Here is a 20,049-nt window from a genome sequence, read left to right as displayed (position 1 = left end):
GATGGGGGCTATAAATGATTCTTGTTATAATGTTTTTTGCGGTCACTGGCCAAAGGTACTGACTGTGGATTAGCATTCATGCCTAATCACTTTAAAACAATACATATGCAGCCTGGGCCACTGTTTTTTGTTGCCAAAACATCTGGGAATGCTGTGGATGTGTATAAGTATATTTATCAAACCAGGATATTAATGTATGGAGTGTCACTGTAGGAATACGTTAAAAGGTTCGAAAAACGTGTTAACTTGTGTGGTGTAGAGCAGGAATCATCACTGTCAAATGGCTGCTGTTATTGCTGTAAATGACAGATCCAAACCTTATTCTGTGCCCTTTCTGCTATGATTTTACGTACAACTGATCCTTCAGTTGTGTCCCTTCGTGGGTTTAAGAGGAAACCCACTACATGCTTCAGATCTGAATGTCCAAAACAGGTTTTGTACAGCTTTACAGGTGTCAACATTGGTATATCCATCCACAGGCTGTCTTAGGATCACCTACTTGGGGACATCACAGATTTACTCATCACAAGGGATATTCTGTTACTCTGCAGTGGGATCTCAGAACAGGTGAACGGAGGTCCTGCCATCTTTTGGTTGGTGTGCAGCTACCCTTAACTCAGGTATGACTGGCTCTGCCCAGCTGGTCCTCATTATAATACCCCCAGGTAAAGCAACTTCCTCTTTAGTATGCCTTCTTACGGCTTCAAAGCTTTTCTTCATCTACTTTCCTTCATGTACTTGTAACAAAATCACCTTTCTTTGATTTCTTTCTCCATAGCTAATTTCAGGGCCTTGTGCCATTGTGAAGTTAACAGATTGTTGTCTCTGCAATTAAGACCACATGTTCCAGATGGAATTTATCTTTTCTATAATGTGCTTGCTCCTTACTTGTGGTTAACTATGAGCAATTGGCCGTTTTCATTCACCTGGCCTCAACAAGTGCATTTGGAAGTGACTACTTGAATTGGACAGAGGAATATCAGTTGGTTGCCTACAGCTGGCATCATTCCGTAACTATTTTGTAATTACTGATGAATAAGCTGCCGTCATGATGATTTTAGTTGTGTCACTTGTGCCACAATCTTCTGTCACTCTGAAAAATCTACCCCTTTGTGGCATACAGACAGGAAAAAACCAGGCCCCTCTCTTTTCTGGAAGCTTTGTTCCAAACCCTTTCCACAAACTGCAGTGGTCCTACATCTTCCTACACATCGTTTGAGGGAAAGATACAAGACACCTAACTCATCTCTGGGAAAATACTTGGGTGTTTAAAATCCTGTTTGCTTCAGTTTTTCTTGAATTTTCTTGGACAGAGTGATCACTTTCTATGTGGTACTCTGGCAGTCTCTGTGTAGGCTGGCAGGCAGCAGTCCTATTATTACTATTATACTAGCTATAATATAATAGCAATAATCATATACAGCAGTAGCTACATAACTCTTTCAATATGTGGTTAAGGACAGACTCCTCCCAGCTAAGATTTTCCTCGTCTTGTCACATCCATACCTTAATTGTGAAAATAAGACACACATACACACACACATACACATACACACAAAGCACAACGCATACCTAGTCCTTATTCATATGCAAATGAATTAACTCTTCCATTTGTGTTACTGTTCTGCTGTATTAAACAGGTAATGATGGCACTCTTTTGTTTTTTTCCTGCTTTCCCATTCACCGGGACGTCCTCAAGATCGCTCTGAGGGTTGGGAGGGGGGCGCACACCCAATACAGGCAAGCAGAGGAGAGATGGTCTCTTCAGCAGGTTTGTCACTGTGGCTCATGCTCTGGTATCCGCCGGGGGGGTGGGGTGGGGGTGGGAATTCGGTGTGCTTTCAAAAACGTTGGCCCTGCGTATCCACAGAGGAATACTGCTTGAGGGATTTTTAGCACCATGGGGAACAGGCCTGGGGGGGGCTTGCCAGCTCCAGTCTTCACTGCTATAATGTTTTGGTGGGGTCTCTGGCCTCCACCTCTGCTAGCCTGGAGTTGTGCTGCCTAGGATCGCTGGCCTCGGTCCAGTCCACCAGCGCCTCCACCGGGAACTGGTTCAGTTCTGCCATGGGCTGGGAGGCCAGCAGGTCCCTGCTGACGACCAGGTCCAGCTTGTTCCCCGACTCAGCGATCAGCGGGACCACCAGACAGCAGTCAAAGTCTCTGGTCCGGACATGGTTGATCTGAGGTGAAAACAAAAGGACAGAGATTGCTGGCAGTACTGGGGTGTTTTCCTCATGCCAGTTCCTTTCTCTGTTTTTTTCTGGTCATTTCCATTAGTGCACAAATCATACCCTAATCAGTTTCCCACCTTTTCTAGCACTGAAGCTAAGGGTCATGGTTACAAAGAGAAACGGTGCAAGTGATGATTTGTTGTGGTTTTCATCAGCATAAAGTTAAAAATTTACCAAGAAAAATTAAGTGAAACAGGTAGCCCTGCAAGCAATCAGAAGAAACCCCCTCTTGTTGCAGTAAGCTGAAAACTACATATATTTTAAATTACTTGCCTGTGCACTGCAAAACACAGTGGATTGAATGTTATCTGGCCCTAATAATAATAACAATAGTAACAATAATAGAACATCCTTTCCTAATGCTCAAGGTGCTAAAAGTTTTCATGGGTAAATAGCAACATATATCACAGTGAAGAAATATGAGAGCAGAATCTGAAATGCAATCATACACAGATCTGTACAATTTGTAGCTAAGAGAGCAGCTAAAGAAACTATGCAAAGACAAGTACATTTTTTATTACTGAACAGGCAAAAGATGGTGGTGGAGCTCCATCTAAAAATAGAAGAGAACAAGCAAGATGCATGCATTATTACTGAATTTATCAAAAAGATAATGCTCAACACAAAACATAATGGAACATCTGGAACATCAAGTCAGGGCAGTTTGTTGCTTTGCGTTATTTAGGGTGTAATTAACGCCTCATACACACATTATTATTTTATCTCCTGTCAAACTGCCCTTACAAATTTGTGATGAGTGAAATGTGGTGCATGCATTCTGAAATAGTACCTTGGCTTATGGCTTTAGAACATGTGGTATGGTAGGTCCTGCAAGCAATGATAACTGCTTGGTAAGAGCCTACAGTTTTGTCATTGAGCCAATGCAATATGCTTATCAGACAACAGAGGGAGCTCTTGTAGCTTTGGAGTTTAGCGAGCAGCGCACCCCTACATAGCCAGCACCATGATTCTGACTGAATTGTCTGCAGTGATCTGATGCACAACATCCTGTTTCTGACTGGTGGTGAGGGCTCTGCTTGGGCAGTACCTGCAGCAGCCTGTCGTAGGGCTTGAGCCCGCCCATATCGGCTGGTCCGCTGGGGCGGATGTTGTTAACGTAGACACCCTTCTCCAGGAGCCCGTCTGACACGCTGAACCCAAAGTCCTCCATGTCCGACTCCTTGAACAGTGTCACCTGAGGAGAGTAGGAGAGGGGACGGATTTCATGGCTAGTTCCTCCTACCCACTGACCTCACAACATGCAAAGCCAACAGCTTTGGAAGACCTCAAGATCAAAGGTCAGCCTTTTTGGTGTACTGTAGGCCATACTGGAAATGAAAACAAGGCTTAGAATGCTAGCCATTGTAACGGGACAGAAACAGTTCTGCACTCATATATAGCTTTCGTCATAAAGTAATGCACACCGCTCATGAACTGAGCATGAAGAATTTTGTGCAATAATTGCACAACTTGTGATTTTGGTAGTTTCCCCTTAATGGTCAAGTGGAAGAATAATAATTCCTTCATGATCTTGTCATTTCACAATTTGTCATGATATGTGTCACAAGCATTCATAAACAGTTGTAAGGACAGTTGCCATTACTCTATAATGGCACATACATTTATCTGAGTTATGTAATACACTGTGGCATCATTCTAACACATCTAGCACAGTACAGGAGCACCCTGTGTTATCACAAGATTACACACTCAAATCAGAATGATGGCCTATTAGCCTGAATGTCATACTCCAGTTTTATGTTTGAAAGTGTGTCTCCTGTGTATGAATGACACGCCCTTTAGAATTATTGTATGTTGGCTGTGTAAAACTATGTTGAAATGCTTGTGCACATTATTGATGGGTTGCCTGCAATCATCACAGGTGCACCCACAGACCTGGGTGCCTGTGTCAATTGATGATCAATGACACTCTTGTGGTCACTCTGGATATATGTTCTGATGAAGGAGCTTGTCTCTGAAATGTGGCAACTGTTTTATCTGTGTCAAATATAAAATGACCAGAAGAGTATCTTATTGGCTAATAGTCTGTCATTCCAACTACAGTGTGTAATCTGGTGATCATTTTGGCTGCACATATTTGCATGCACAAATAGTTCAACACAATTTTAACAGCAGGATTAGATAATAAAAATGTGATTTTTATGTCAAGTGCCATTAATGTGACAACTGTCAACATGTCTGTTTGTTTATGCCTGTTTTTAACTATTTTTGACGCATGTCACGACAACTCATAAATTACTCATGATCATGGTCGTGGTCATGAAGGCAGTAGGAACGTTACATTAATGGTGAGGTTACTGACCCATCTTACTGTGAATTTCTCTGACCCACCTTGTGCAGCTCCACCGGCATGGGCGACAGGATGTCCTTCATCTCCTGCTTCATCTTCCTCATGGCGAAGGCCTTGCGGCCGGCGTCGGTGGGCAGGGTGTTGCTGCGGCTGGCCTGGGTGTACTGGGGCCTGCTGGTGCTGCGCTCCTGGAAGCTGGCCTGCCTCCCCAGGTGGCTCCGTTGGGGCACTGGCTCATGGTTCAGACTCAGGGAACTACCCGACATGATGGTGGCCTGAACAGTGGGAGTGGGGAGAAACATTTTCCATGACATTTTTTTTTTTTGCTCTGTGTGTTTTTGGGAAGGCATGTGAGCGTTACTGTGTGAGGGACCTCTCCTTTTAAGGTCTGTTGAATGATATCTGGAAAAAGAGGCGGTGATGCACATGAAGAAGTGAAAACATATCAAATCTGTGCTCTTTGACAGGGAGTGTAAGGAAAAAGTTTCTGGTTCTGAGCCAGATTCTGAACCGCTACCTCTAACTCCCGCAAGATCCCGGACTGGCCGCACGTCTCCAGGTCCTCCAGCGCCTGGGACCAGAAGTTCTCCTCCTGGTCGGGTTCCGTCCCATCATGCCCCACGGCAAACCTGGGGGGGGGAGGTGCCGAAGACGATAGGGTTTAAAACTCACAGATGGCAAATTGCAAACACCACACCGATAAGGGCAACGGGGTCGAATGGTCAGCGCAGGCATTGGCAGAGGGCGGAGGGGGGGCTCAGAAACGAACACGAGAGACACCCTGAGGTTTGGACACACTGAGATGGTTACGCCATGCTTGGGCGATGGGCATCCAGGTGGGGCGGGCGGGTGGTGGGTCGGCTCTGTAACACTGACGGCTTTGCCATTAGCGTGTTAGCAGTGCAGGGCCAGCGTGCCTCTGAACCTCACCTGCTATCTGTGATAAAGCCAGTGGGCAGCGGTGCGGCTCTGCAGACGCCAAGGAGAGAGACTTCAATCAACAACATCAGAGAATTCAAACCGGGAGAACCTCAGAGATACAAACACCAGTTATGACCCTGATGGAGTGACCAAACAGTTTAGGAATAACTGGCACTCCGGCTTTTTAAAAATATTCCAACAGAGGAAATTTTTCAATTCTGTGTGTGGGAAAACATTTTTTTTTTATATTTGACCTCGTTGTTTTTTTTGTTTTGTTTTGTTTTTTACAGTACCAGTCCATTGTGGAGGTTCTTGAGGTTTTTGGTATCTATGTTCGATCGGAGCATAATGAATAAAGCACACATCTTATGTGCACATCATCTGGCTTTTATATGTCTCTGTTCCATTAGTGTTACACTTTTAGAGCTCACTCAGAAAGAGGAAAAAACAACCACACAAATGTCGAATAATCAAGCCTCTCAAAAATTTTGCATTTGATACGTATTTTGACCAGATGGATCTTCCTCAGGTCAAGCTAATGTCTGTGTTATTTTGTTTTTCTCCACTCTTATTTTGCAACAAACCTGGGCCTTTTTTAACTTTCTGCTTTTTTTAAGGAAAATGATAGTATTCCATTTAATGCCAAAAAGGAGCAATACTGCAACATTGTTTTGGACCTACATTTCCAAGTTTTGAAGGACCAACACGTCCACTGCCATGAAGCATTGCGATTGGCGTTTCTTTAACTGTATGTGCGTGCATGCCTATGCAAGTGCATGTTTGTGTACGTGGCTTTGAACCTGAGGCAACAGGAACCAATGGTGTGTAAATATGGCTCCTATGAACTGGGTGCCTGGCCAGAGAGGAGGTGACAGACGCTCCAAGATGGAGAGTGCTTTCACCCGTGCTCATCCATTAGCCCCTTTCTCTTTCAACATACACGTCTTGACAAATGGGTTTTAATTATCCAGACAACCGGGTATGCATTATTTCTTGCCTCCAAGCACCCTGTACCAATCAAGCTCTTTGTCTAAAGGAACCAGTCTGCTGTGGATGCAGCACAGAGCTATTAAAGCAGTCCTATCGCCAGGTGTCTCCTTCTGTGGGGAGCTGTTTTATCCCCAGCTCAGTATCCAAAAGGCTGGGCATAAACATGCTAAAATCATAAAGAACTAATTACTGTTCCAGGGCCGATAACAGCAGGACGGATGCAACATCAGTCATAATGTTTCATATGCAAATGCATAGTACTACAGATGTGATGCTGTGATTGAGCAACACATTGTCATAAGGATAGTGTACAAGCCACATAATGACGCTCATCAGGATATGCCCATCGTTTTGGTGTTACGGCCTTCTTCAGATTTTACTGAATTTGGCAAAGGGTCTCAAAGGGTCACTCTACTCCCATGCTGTGAGTCATATGCCTGGAGTGGCCCTGTCTGCCAGACTGTGTGGGGGGTGGGAGTGTGGTGTGCTGGAACGCACCCGCAGGCGATGGGCCGGTCCCACTCCTCGTCACTTAGGCCCAGGTCCTGCAGGACACTGTTGCTCCTCTGGTGGGCGCTGATGGGCGATGGGCTGCTCCGGGGCTTGGCGCTCCTCCACTCGTGGCTGTGGAAACTGTACCCCGCTGCCTGGTACCCTGTTCCTGTCCGCCACAGGGACAAGGCTCAAAGTTAGACCTTCAGCAGAGAGTCCCTGCATCCCAGCTCAAAACAGTTAGCAACTCTGGGGATCACTGGGATGCCTAAACTCTCCAGAACAGTTCTTCCACAAGGGTCCAATTCAAGTGAATCAGCAGGTACCTGTGGGAGTGCGCACCAAGTACAGTCTATGCACTGCCAAATGTAGAATTCATACTCAACATACATACATACATACATACATAGATTGCGAAATTTGCTCTAAACCTTTGTACAGCAAGGGTGTGTTTTGTAGTCTAGGACTAGCATCATGTGAAGCCATGCTGATTAGCACCACATGTTTTGCTGATGAGATCTTACTGTATGTGTTATCCAGACAAGACTCTCACAGTCTGCCCACTCCCCCAGACACAGTGATCCAAATGCTAAGTTCAACCGGGTGCGTTCCATCGCCTTGCATTTCTCTCCTCAACTTGACTGGGGGAGAGAGAAACACTGGCCTTTTGGGGATTTTCAATCCTTTTATCAGTGAATTTAGTTTGGATGATGTATGTGCACTAGGTCTGTGGCAGCAGTGTGGCACACAAGCAAGGAAACTGTGGTGGTTCCTAGAGGATTGCTGCTTTCAAATACTCTGTGTGGCGACTGTTGTTGTACCATTGCCATACTACTTAACATTAACATTAACTTAACATAACATAATTAGGAGAGTGGTATCACTGGCCATCTTCTGATGCAGACTGAAGACCCACCTCTTCAGACTGCATCTCAGTTCCAGCTCAATCCCTGCCCCCTAACACCTGCTACCTCTAGGATTTGATGATTATTTTACGTGTAGTATTGTGATATATTTTGGATTCTGCGTTCTATGGCGGACGTATTATAGTATACTTGGCTTCTGTTGCCTAGTCAGATTGCACAAGTTAACTTGTGGTAGGGCTTGAATAGTGGTATGCTCACACTCACTGGTCTGGGAGTGTTAGTTAGCCTGGTCTGACACTGTTGTTTATTTAACTTGAATGGATACACTTCTATTGTGCTGGAAGTTGTTCTGGATAAAAGTGTCTGCTAAATGCATGTAATGTAATGTTAACACACAAATGTTCCAGCAGACATCCAGCTATGCTGGGTCAAAGGGTGGAGACAACACAAGCCACACCACCATTAGCACAGTTTAGCTGGGGCAGGGGGGGCCCAATCCTCCAGTTAACTCACTATTCAGATGCACAGTTTCATCTGTTCCATTTCCTCTCCGTAGCTCTCCTAATCTTACAGATGCATGCATGAGAATTGCAAATGAGTTCAAATCAGATGTGATTCAATACGTTCGGCGCATTTGCTTTGTTAAAACCTGCTGGCTATTGTGAGTGTGAATTATTCATGCATATTTGCTGGCATTAAATTATCTGTAAATATTTTGTGTCTCACATTTGCTAATTTAATTACTGCAAATTTTCTTTGTGGGCGTGAGAAACTGTCTCCACAAAAGGTGCAGTTCCTCACATGTGTTAATGCTATATAGTCAACACCGGCCTACCTTAAGGCTGCAATGTGGTAAGAGAGGAGCTCATAACCCAATGTTGCCGCTTCCATTCCCAGATTGTACCCTTGAGCAAAATGCTTAGCCTGAATTGCATCAGTAAATATCCAGCTGCACAAATGGATAAAATGAAAAAATGTAGCTTATGGAAGTTGTCCTGGATAAGAACGTTCACCAAAAATTTGAACAATATATCATTATATATCTCACTGTGTATATATCATTATGCATCATTTGCCTGAGTTGTTAAATGGTTGACTTCCATAATGTTCCAGAAGGCTGGATTCTCTATGTGATGAATAACACTAAGTAGATGTAAGGAGTAAGGGAATGAGGGAGGAAAGCACTGAAGGTGTGGTTTGGCTTGTAGCGTGAACTGAACTGAATTGTGAACATTCCATTTTAAAATTGTGGGTATGATGTGCTGTGCATGTGACTAATAGTGGGTGGGGCTAAGGCTGTTGTAGGCATTCTGGATTTGACACTGGATGTGGTGGGAACTGTGCTGCTCATGTGGGTAAGAACGTACACTATGATAAGGTAATGCAACATTTTGAACAGTACATGTGACATGAACAGTGACAGATAAATGATGGTGCTACATGATTCTATTTGACATCAGCCAGCAGGTTGTTACTTTGAAAAGAAATATTACCATCAGAGTAGCAACGCAGAAACAAAGATGAAGCCGCAGGAATACAGAAATACATATAAATATACAATATTTTAATCTATGAGATTTCAGTGCATGTAGACATTGAGCTTGCCTCCCTATTTGGTAGTCTCTGATGCAGGTCCTATCCTATCCAGTTTTAAACTGCAGGGCTCAGCTTGTGAAAGAGGAAAATTGCCATTTCAAACAATAATGGTGTCAGCCATTATAATAGTTACGTTTATCCCCGAGCACATTATGACATTATTTTCCTCTTTACAGAAATGTTATTCTACTAAATCCCTGTACATCCTGACACTCTGGCAAAAAATGAAAGCGTCATACCGTGATTTTATGTAAATTATTGTAAATATTAAACACGTTATTGCCGTATCACAAACAATAGACTGTATACTTAGCCCACGCAAAAGGAAGAAATAACAAATTAATAAGGGAGAGCTGTTTCTCCAAATTAGGCACATTGGTAATGGCAGTTCATAGACAACTGCTTGTTAGTGGATGGGGGACTGTGGATATGCTGGGTGATAGGCAGGGTGTTTGTCCTCTGCAAAGGCTTCAGTGCCTAATCAAACTGAAGGCCAACAGCCTAATGCCACCAAAGTGTGCTCATCACACAGATAATAAATACTACATTTAGGTGCATTACTATACTCTCTGACTTCCTAGTCATTGAATTTAACGAGTGTTGTTGCCATACAGGGTCAGACATAAGCAGGGGCAAGACAGCAAAATACCAATCAACACCAAGTACACCAAAAAAACACCTTCTGATGGTTTTACTGATCAGGTACTGTGAGTGGTGACTCACTGGCTTTATTCTCAGCAAACCATAGACTTCACTGTGATGAGACAATGTTTTCTCCTTGTGGGTGTAATGCAGGTCTGCTGAACTTCCAGGCCAACAGCTCAGTACATTTTCTCGCTCTTTTAAGCTACTCTTAGAAATGGAGCAGAAGTCTAAACTGTTGAGAAGTCTGAACTATTCAGTTAGATCACTGAATGACAGACTGGAACAAAACCCTTCAGGAACCCAAGTTCCAGGGTGAGTATGGTAAATTATGGCCAAAGCAGAGTGTAAGTGTGGTCAACTGTGACCATGACAGGTTGTGGATGGAATGTTGGGGCATGGTTTACCCTAGAGGCTTCATTAAGATTATTAAGTTACCAATTGGCTGAGTTGTTAAGTGGTCACCCTCTAGAATGTTCCAGAGGGCTGGATTCTTTATCTGATGAGTAGCACTAAGTAGATGTAAGGAGTAAGAGAATGAGAGAAGAAAGCACTGCAGGTGTGGTTAGGCCTGCAGCCTAGGCTTTATGCAGCGTGGGCTGGGTGCCTTTTACACTTAGTGTGGTGCAAGCGAACGTTCACGAATGTGAACGTTCGATTTTAAAGTTGTGGGCATGATGTGCTGATGGGCTGATGCTGTTGCTGTTGGATTTGACACTGGGTGTGATGGGGACTGTGCCGCTCACCTGGGTTACTGACAATGGTGTCCACGGCAGACCCGTCCCAGGACTCCACAGCACTGTCCACACTGGGGATGGTGGTGGAGTAGAGGTCTGACAGCTTGGTCGGCTTCTGTGCCATATGCGGCTCATCCTCTAGGTCATTCAGCTCACTCAAGCGACCTGACACGGACGACTGCTTGGGGCTTGTAACTGCAACAAACGGGACAAAGAGTGTTGGGCATCTGTTTGTTCATTTACATAAAGATCTTTTTTATCTGTCACCATACCCCGTACTAGCCAATGTCTAACTTTGGTTAATTGCATAGTGTGGCATGTCACAAATATATTTTAACAAGCAGAGGTGGAAAACCCCGGCTTCAGAAAGTAAAAGTCCTGCCACGTATTTGTTCCACCCAAGCACTACACCAGCTGAATTTAATTAGCACAACTCTTAAGGCAAGTAGATGAGCTAATTAGTGAATGGCTAGAACAAATACATGGTACGACTTTTACTTTCTGAAGCCGGGGGTTTCCACCTCTGTGGAAGTAACAATAAGGAAACATTTTCTCTCTGGATCCTTTATCTGGGTACAAATTAGATGTCCACAGTTACAGTAAACATCTAATCTGTACCCAATTACAGTTGAAACTAAGAAACGAGAAAAATCTTGAAATTGTTACGTCCCAGGACGTATGGAGTTCGAGCGTTTGCTCTCTCACGCTGTTCCACCCTCCGTTTTCTTTTTTTTCTCTGCAGATTGGTGCCCCGCTGTGATTGGGTGAGGAACGAGCGGGAAGATTTAAAAGGAGGATGGAGCGGCGCATCCCCTCTTGTTAATGCCCGTCCTGTGTACTGCTAGAAGTGCTAGCTGATGATGCGTGTCTGTGTGTGTGTGCGCTCTCTGTTGAATTTGTAAATAGCTGTAAATACTTTCTTCGTGTTATCGTTTTGTTATTTAGCTAGGTGCCGTTTTCTGTTGTTGGCTTTTTTTATTGTTTTCGGAAAGTTAGGCAATCAGGGAAGAGACTGTGTATTTTATTTTATTATTTTTGGTTAGGTAATTTAGTCCCTTCCTCCTTAGTAAGTTTTGTTCTGTTTGTTATTTTTGGCCTTGCTCACCCCTGAAGTTTTGTGTTTAATAAAAGAACCCTGGCTTTATTTACGGTGTGTGTGTTCTGGACTGGAGACAAGAAACGGGGGCGTGTCCACTCATTTTTTTATGTTACACCTCACCCTAGACAGGGTCATAACATAAAATTTAATGTAATAGTAGCAACTGACAGCATTTTCAATTCTGCCTGTATCCACCTGCTTAGCCATGACCCTTCAGATAATGTCTATTCCTTCAACACAAGAAGCTAATACTAATAATATAACAAACAAGAAAATATGCACCACTGAATCTATCCGGTAGCTGATACATAAAAAGTTGAAATGGCATAATAAAAATGTTGTTGCCAAAAAGTTGCCAGACATTAAAATATTCATTGCATTTCATTAAAAGAGATCCATTACACGGAAGCCTAATCTGCATTTCTTTCACTGCTCTACATGAAGTAACAAATACAGCCAGAAAAGTACTTGGTGTCTGTCTGGTTGTCTCTAATTGGGTGTTTACGGATTCATATGCGTGTGCTTCGGCCTGACAAACACCCCACCCAGCGGACTCACGCTCGCCCTGTTTCTTGATCTTCAGGGTGACGGACTCGCCCGCCATCTGCAGCAGGTGGATGGCCTCGCTCAGGGGCTTCCCCTTCAGACTGCTGCTGTTGATGGCCAGGATCCGGTCACCGATGTGGATGGCACCGGTCCTGCCCAACCAACAGCCAGGGTTAACGGTGGAGGAAGAAACACACAAAATTCCAACATCTTCATTACTGGTGTAACACTGGCCAACCAAAACTTTGAAGTATATATTTTATGTTTCTGTTTCAGACAGCTTGAATCAACCACCAGTTTCAGCTATGAGGCTACAAAACATCAAAATCCTGAAATGGTGAATATCATTAAAACAAGGAGAGCAATTAAAATGTAATATGTATTTTGGGCTTACTTTGTCAGGCTACTAGTGGGTACTTTATTCTAGCTGTGTAATCACACAGTGCAGTTATTCAGTCATGAGGATGCTTGGCTCTGCCTGCCTAACCTTGACACTTGATTTAATTAACATAAAAAAGTGGGATAAATTAAAGATCATCTGTGGAATCTTTTCACACCTGCCATGCCCAAAAAACCCATTCAATGCAAATGAGTGTCACAATTAAAAAACACCAGACTTTGACTAGTGCTTTATAGCACCCACCTTTTAGTATTTCAAGTAAAAGGAAGAGAAAAGCCTTCTCTGAGAAAAGTGTATGTTGATTGCATTTTTACTTTTACTACTCTCATTTCAATCGCTTTTTTTCCAATAAGAAAAAAAACTGGGCCCACATTTTTTTGCAGAACAAATTCCTGATTTCATAGGTGTACAAGGACTTGTGTGAATTAACACCTCCAGTCCACCAGGGGCCCTCGCTGAGTTACCTCTCGGCCAGGCCACCCTTGGTCAGGCTGGAGATGATAATGGGGTCGAAGGGCTCCTCGGTCCCCGAGATGGTGATGCCTAGTGGGCCTCCGTAGCGCTTCAGCTCCACTGTGTAGATGATGGCGCCAGAGCTGTCCTGCTCATCTGCAATGCAGTTCAACAGGACATGGACCTCCCTTACTAGCAAATACAGGTCATAGCAAAAACAGGTCAAGTGGAAAGGGTAGAGGGAGTGATAGAGTGTCGGTACAGCAGGAGCGCAAAAGAAAAGCAGGCCCCCAGCAAAAAGGAGTACAGAAGAAGACGAAATCCCTCACAGCAGAAACTACACAAATATGAAACCAAGAACAACAACTAAGTGGAGAGCTCTTACACTGAACACAGGAATAAGCACAGAGTTCTGAGCAGGTTAGACACCTGTTAAATCAGAGCAGAAATCACTGGGAAACAGATCATTCAGCCGGCACAACACACAGCTGTCTCAAAGGGTGGAGAGCAGCACTGCTAAAACTTTACCGTAAGGATGGCAAAGGCAAAATGCCTCTGATGACAGGGTTTAGACTTTTCAAAGTAAAAATCAAATTGCAGCAGCTTCACATTACATGGAATGACATAAACAACACGGGAGTATTCACAAAACATCAACCTAAAAATGTCAACTTAAAGAGAAGGTAGGAAATGTAACTGAAAAATATTACATTCAACATTACATGGAAAACTTCCGTCTACCAGGTAAATACCACATAGAACACTAGAGACAGGTAGGTAGTAATATGTGTGGAGTGGGATTCTTTCACTGTGCCTATGGTCCCTGCATGTTTTTGTAGTTCACAGAGGTTGATTACCCACCAGTGGATCTCACTGTTCTGGGCAGAGTATGTAGAATGAGTGTAGAATATACTACAGTGGGCAAACATTGACTATTTACACAGCAGCTACGGTTGTTCTCTGACGAAAACAAAATCTGGTAAACATGAATTGTAAATGAAACCCAGGAAAAGGTTTTAGTTGGTTGCACTGAGTACAGGCTAAATGGATGGCCCTAACAAAGCTGACAAACAGATGTTTGAGAACACTTTACTCAGCATTACACTGCATTAATCCTGGAAGGGCTAATCTTTTTAACCCTCCCTGTGGCAGGGTTAATGTGGGGTAAAAAGAGGGTTCAAGTTGTATAAATGGATAATACGGAAACTAATCTACAGTACTTCCCCCTCGACAAGGGCATCTGGTAAACAAATACACAATAAATATTAATACACTGGGTTGAGGCATTTAGAATGTTAATAATAAAATGGCTGTTATATTAGGCATGCTTAATTATGCATAATTAATGTTGACATGAGATAAGTATAAACAGACACAATTTTTACCGAGCTGCTCTGAAATACTGAACAAATAATTAAATGAGCAAAAAACCACACATAAATACATAAATTAATAAACTGAAATAAGTAATGCAGGACTACACCCCATGGTGGGCAAATCTGTACCAGTCCCTGAGGGTAGGCATTGGTCTGAAGATTTTAATTACCTAATTAAACAAGCTGAGAAATTAATTGTACTGACTGAACTAATTTCTCTTGCTTACAGCTGGGAAGGACTTGCTGACAACCGTCTAGCTGGCTGGACTGTTGGGGATTAGACAGATCTCGGATCAGATCACATCTTTAAAATGCAATAGTTGCTGTTGATTATGAATGGGTAGGCTTACTCTAGATCAGTTTTTGAACGCAAAAAACAGTCAGAGGTACAGCAGCAGTGAGGGACACTGCCACTGTAGGAGGAGAGAGGAGGCTGTGACACCCGAGTGATTATGAGAGGGGAGTGTTGTACCTCTGGAGCACAGCATGTACAACTGCATGTTATTGCAAAAGTTATCGACCATGATGTTACTCTCCCTCAACCTTCCCTCATCAGCCAGTATTAAATAAATGGGAAAAATCTATGTGCGAACATCTGTAGAGGTCTGATCAGGATGAGGTGGTATTTTTGCTCATTCTTTCCTTCCACATATCTTTCTTATTTAGAACAAAAGTCAAACATCCAGGTCATGACTCACGGCCACTCAAAAACCTTATGACTCATGGCCACTCAAAAACCTTATGGTTCATGCAGAATGGTGTAAGCCCAGAGCTCCGGGGAGGGGTACCTGAGTTGTCCTCATCCTTTCGGATCTTGAGCTTGACCAGGTCCTCACACTGGTTCAGGATCTGCACAGCGTCCTCCATGGAGCAGTTGTCCAGGCGGATGTTGTCGATGGCCAGCAGCTTGTCCCCCAGCTCGAGGGTGCCCGTCCTATCAGAAGTTAACACAGAACCGTGGGAGGGGCTTAAGAGCGTGCTATTTCACACTGTGGTCAGTCCACACACAAATGTGAAAATCCCACACATATTAACATGTACACATGCAAACAAAACAACATACAGCATCGCAATACACAGGCATGTATATATACCACACCCATTCGTGCATGTACTTACGCACAAATTTACAACACATGAATTCACACACACACTCTCTCTTTCTGTAACTTAATGCTGTTAAAACAGGCTAACAGCAGTCCAGGGAATACAGGGCAGAATAGGTCAGCATTTCCCTAAGACTGCTCTATGAACTGGTATGCCCTCATTTGAACTACATAGCATTGGCATTACTAATCTTGATTATAGCCATTATTCTAATCATATGTCTCAACAAAAATTGGCTATTCAAAGTGTGACAGACCAAAATATTCATTATATTTGAAAGGACTCGTTACACTGAACAGATTGTTATCATTAATTCCTATTAGTTTAACCTATTTCTGTTGTTCTATTATTACGAAAGACAAATGCAGGCATGTGCCAGACAAATGAGTGACTACTTTCGACGAGTAGAGTACAGAGAATGCATGCAATAGTGAGAGATGCGTTACGCTCAATGCTCATGTGTGCTACCTGTGAGCCACACTGCCTTTCTTTATGTCCGAGATGATCAGAGGATCCCCTGGTTTCCTGTTGGATGGAGCTGAGGGAGAGAGGGAGGAAGGGAGGACAAGGAACAAGTTTAAAAAAATACAATTAAAAAAAGCCATAAAAGACAATGTCAGGTGCGCTCTATGAAAGCCGCAATCTCCGGGCGCTAATTTTAACAGCACTTGCATAAATGCGCTTTGCTGCTAATTTTTATCCGTTATTTGAATTTAATTTCTCCTGGGTTAGCTCTCCCGGGCGAGCTTTCACTGTAAAGAAGTTCTGCAGCCCTCTTATGTTTTCCTTGACAGAACTGTTAGCTTGCGCATGATCGCAAAGCAGTCTGCTGAAAGCCAACAGCTTGCAGAAATTAGAGGTGGTTATGTCTTGCATATGGGAAATTTGCTTAATGTCCTTAGCTCGCCTGTTTTTGCAGACAACAGCTCTTCATCATGACAGCCCCTGGCTGTTTCTCTGTCTTAGTTATGGACACAGCCAGAGATCTGCTGATGGACTTTTCCCAGTTCGACTCCTGCGCACAAATTAACATGCTCTAGATGTGCTGAGCTCTGTTGAGGCAGTGAGGCAGTTGAATCGGCCCTGTTTTAAAGGGTGGTGTTCGGGGGAATTGCCATGAAGATTGGAGTCAGTCTGTTGAGGTGGTGCACTTCCATATATCCAGAGAAAGTACTGTATACTGCTAGGGAAAGTACGAGCTGGTATGGCACCACCATTTACCAACATGCTGTGCTGCTCACATAGAAACACCTGCGATAAAAGATTTACTGCAACTCTGCAAGCTGAGGATGGCTGGACCATGTTCCAGCAACAAATCCAAATACTTTTCTTGGACCAAAAAGCACAGACAAGGAAGAATTCTTGTGGGATCAGCAATGAGGACTTAAGTGAATATGTTGGATGATTTATGCCAGATGAGGAGCCAGGGCACATTAAAGCAACCAAAAGAGTGGGAGAGTAAGTTCCCTGTGGGTGCTGTCAATCACTGCTAGATTTGTTCCAACCCGCTCTCCCTCAGCAAACCAAGCTGTGGGAGCTGAGCTTACTGACTGCTCTACCTGACAATCTCAAAATGTAAGGAAGGCTGGATTTTGGTCAGAGATGTGCACATGTGCTATGACCAAAGAAATGTTCTTTGGAAGATATAATGGTATTTTTGTTGCCTTATCACGGAGCAGAGTAAATCCTTTCGGTGTGAACCCTGAAAGCCAATAACCTACACAAGACAAATACAAATTCAAAACTTCTTACACAACTTCCTTAGAAAGGACTATCATCAGTGGGAGACAGACAATAAATCAGATTCTACAAATGGTATTAGTATGAAGTATTGTGAATTTATATATGCAAATTACATATATACATATTACATACTATTACATATTACATATTACATAAGAACAACATGGATGACACATAAGATTCTGACTTCTCTGATACATTATGAATTCGATTTTAAATGTCTAGTTGAATTTTTTTATGCGTTTACATTCTTCATTTAGTTTAACTAAAAGTTTAATGAAAACTACTTAACATGAACTTTGGCTCATGGTTCAGAGATTTTTTGTATAGCATGCAAAGACACTGAATAAGTAGGTCTCATTTTATGAAGGTGTAATTGTCTCAGCTTGATGGCGCTGCCTGAGTACCAGGCAGGACCGGTGTAAGTGAGGTAATTTATTTCACTTTCTCTGATGTCTGCCTCTGCACTGAGGGTCCACTGCTGCCGCTGATTCAGTCTCCCTACTTTATCAAGTTCAGCTAAATCCCTCAGCAGGTAAACACAGGTTCTGTATAATGTGATGCAGAGAAAAAGTGACAAGCCCATTCTGGCACTGGCATTATCTGTTCCAACTGTGCAAAAAGCCTTGTGGAGCTCATGACCCCACTGATAACACCACAGTCCTCCCAAAAGCCATTCTGCATAATTCTTGCTTCACTAGCTTATCTGTGGAATAGCTGATACATACTTTATAATGATGCAGTATCACTCAAAGATTGACTAACTACTATAACTTCATTAAAGGGCTTTTCCTGAGGACATCGATAACGGACATTTTGGTCAATGGCGCAAAAGCATTTTCGTTTCTTGTGCCTGGACTCTAGGTACTGGGAAAGGTTTAGCTTTTCTAGGTACAATATCAAGCACATGATGTCCAAGGAGCATATTCTTTCCTTTGAACACTGAGTGTTATATGAAATATGAGTGGCAATAAAGAGTAAAACAGAATCTGTAGACCATATGACTAAAGGTGCACTTGGAAGGTTCCTGTAAGATAAATGGCACATAAATAAGGGGACATGCTCAGAGATTTGAGGGCACAGCTACCAAGAGGGCCCTGATGTGTTGTTATATAATAACACATTTAAGGCAGAGAAGCGATTAGTATCTAGTAGTAGCAGTTTCTTTTCATTGTCCCCAAGGAGTCATAAAGAGTTTAAATCTCACACAGCCAGTTTAGCAGTGCATCTGCTGTGGTCAGAAAAATAATCTCCCTCGGCATATGACACATTAGCTTCTGGGATATTAGTCTTCCACTGAAATGGATGCATTGTTATTCATGCATTCATGGTTCCATCTTTCGAGATCACAGATTGTGCTGAGAGGTTACTGTAATTTTATTGTGGCATGAAATTATTCTAGATTCCTAAGGTCACAGTCAGTACAATGAAGCGAAATCTACAGAACACCTGTGCCTGACACATAAAAGGCAGTCAGTACAACAACAGACCATTTCAAAGACCCACTTCCCATTCACTTACAACCGGTCCAAACAGTCCATTTGGGTGAGCTGATGACCCCCATGCTGGAAGGTGATGAGAGGAAGGACTGGGCCTGAAGAAGAGATGGGGGTGGCAGTGTGGGGTTGCCCATTCCCTGTATACTCCTATTGCACCCCCTTTCATATTACATACAGTTTATGACATACAGATTTCGGTCACAGTCATTGACATGCAACACAGAGACACTTTCAGTTTTATTCTGTCAAACTCAGCAGGGCAGGTCTGTCCTGGCAGGACACATAAATGGCCCTTAGTGGCCTGAATGCCATATATCAGTGATGCTCACCGCTAATGGTGATGCCCAGCTCCACCCCAGGCTTCTTTGGTAGCTTAACATGGAAAGTACCGCTGCTGGGAATCACCGACTCTGTGAAAGAAAGAGAAGGTTCAGGTTCAGCTTCAGGTTACTTTATTTATACCCAGAGGTAGATTTGGTTTGCAGTAAAGAGTCCTAATTCATGTACACGTATGTAGTAACAGACAGACACTTGTCATACATCATTCATCTTCACACTTGCTCTACAGGCAACAAAGACCAGAACACATAAACATAAAACATAAAACATAACATAAAAGTTTTCAGGGGTCCAGTCTTTTCTAAGACATTTAAGAGTGTACTAAGAGAAAGAGAGTTGAATAGAGAAGCACAAGAATGTATTCATTTGTTCTGGCACGGATTTGTGACACAGTGGCAGAGGTTATCAGTGTGCTGTTTGGATAAGAAATGGCGGAGTGATAAGCCACTGTGGAGAGGCAGAGATAAAGGGGGAGGTGGGGTTCTGAAGCGAAAACGGGGGGGGGGGGAGTTCAGGAGTGAGGGGGATAGAGACAGAGTGAGAAAGAGTGGGCTCAAAGAGAACTCTCAAAGAATCTGTGAGACAAAGCCAGCATCACGTTAAATTGGCATGGCGATTGTGGCAGGTTTTCATTAAAATAATGTGGCAGACTCACATTTCCAAAACTAATGCTAAAGATGCGAGGACGTTTATAGTAT

General features: G+C 43.2%; 1 protein-coding gene across 1 annotated transcript in view; it reads right to left on the bottom strand.

Moving 5' to 3' along the window:
- Positions 1–436: 436 nt before the first annotated feature.
- The window catches only part of LOC118770405 (glutamate receptor-interacting protein 1-like), a 200,235-nt gene continuing 180,622 nt past the window's right edge, over positions 437–20,049 (bottom strand). Inside the window, exons 14-24 of the mRNA XM_036518051.1 lie at positions 19,342–19,422; positions 16,239–16,308; positions 15,452–15,597; positions 13,299–13,443; positions 12,447–12,586; positions 10,799–10,984; positions 6,955–7,117; positions 5,063–5,174; positions 4,587–4,820; positions 3,283–3,429; positions 437–2,183 (exon numbers count right to left, since the gene is read on the bottom strand). Coding sequence (XP_036373944.1) covers positions 1,947–2,183; positions 3,283–3,429; positions 4,587–4,820; positions 5,063–5,174; positions 6,955–7,117; positions 10,799–10,984; positions 12,447–12,586; positions 13,299–13,443; positions 15,452–15,597; positions 16,239–16,308; positions 19,342–19,422 — 1,661 coding nt within the window. The 3' untranslated portion in view covers positions 437–1,946. The remainder of the gene's footprint in view (positions 2,184–3,282; positions 3,430–4,586; positions 4,821–5,062; positions 5,175–6,954; positions 7,118–10,798; positions 10,985–12,446; positions 12,587–13,298; positions 13,444–15,451; positions 15,598–16,238; positions 16,309–19,341; positions 19,423–20,049) is intronic.

Source organism: Megalops cyprinoides, chromosome 23 (assembly GCF_013368585.1).
Source record: "Megalops cyprinoides isolate fMegCyp1 chromosome 23, fMegCyp1.pri, whole genome shotgun sequence".
NCBI classification, from domain to species: Eukaryota; Metazoa; Chordata; class Actinopteri; order Elopiformes; family Megalopidae; genus Megalops; species Megalops cyprinoides.
The sequence above is the reverse complement of the archived record's forward strand: the minus strand, read 5'-3'. Positions and strand labels throughout refer to the sequence as shown.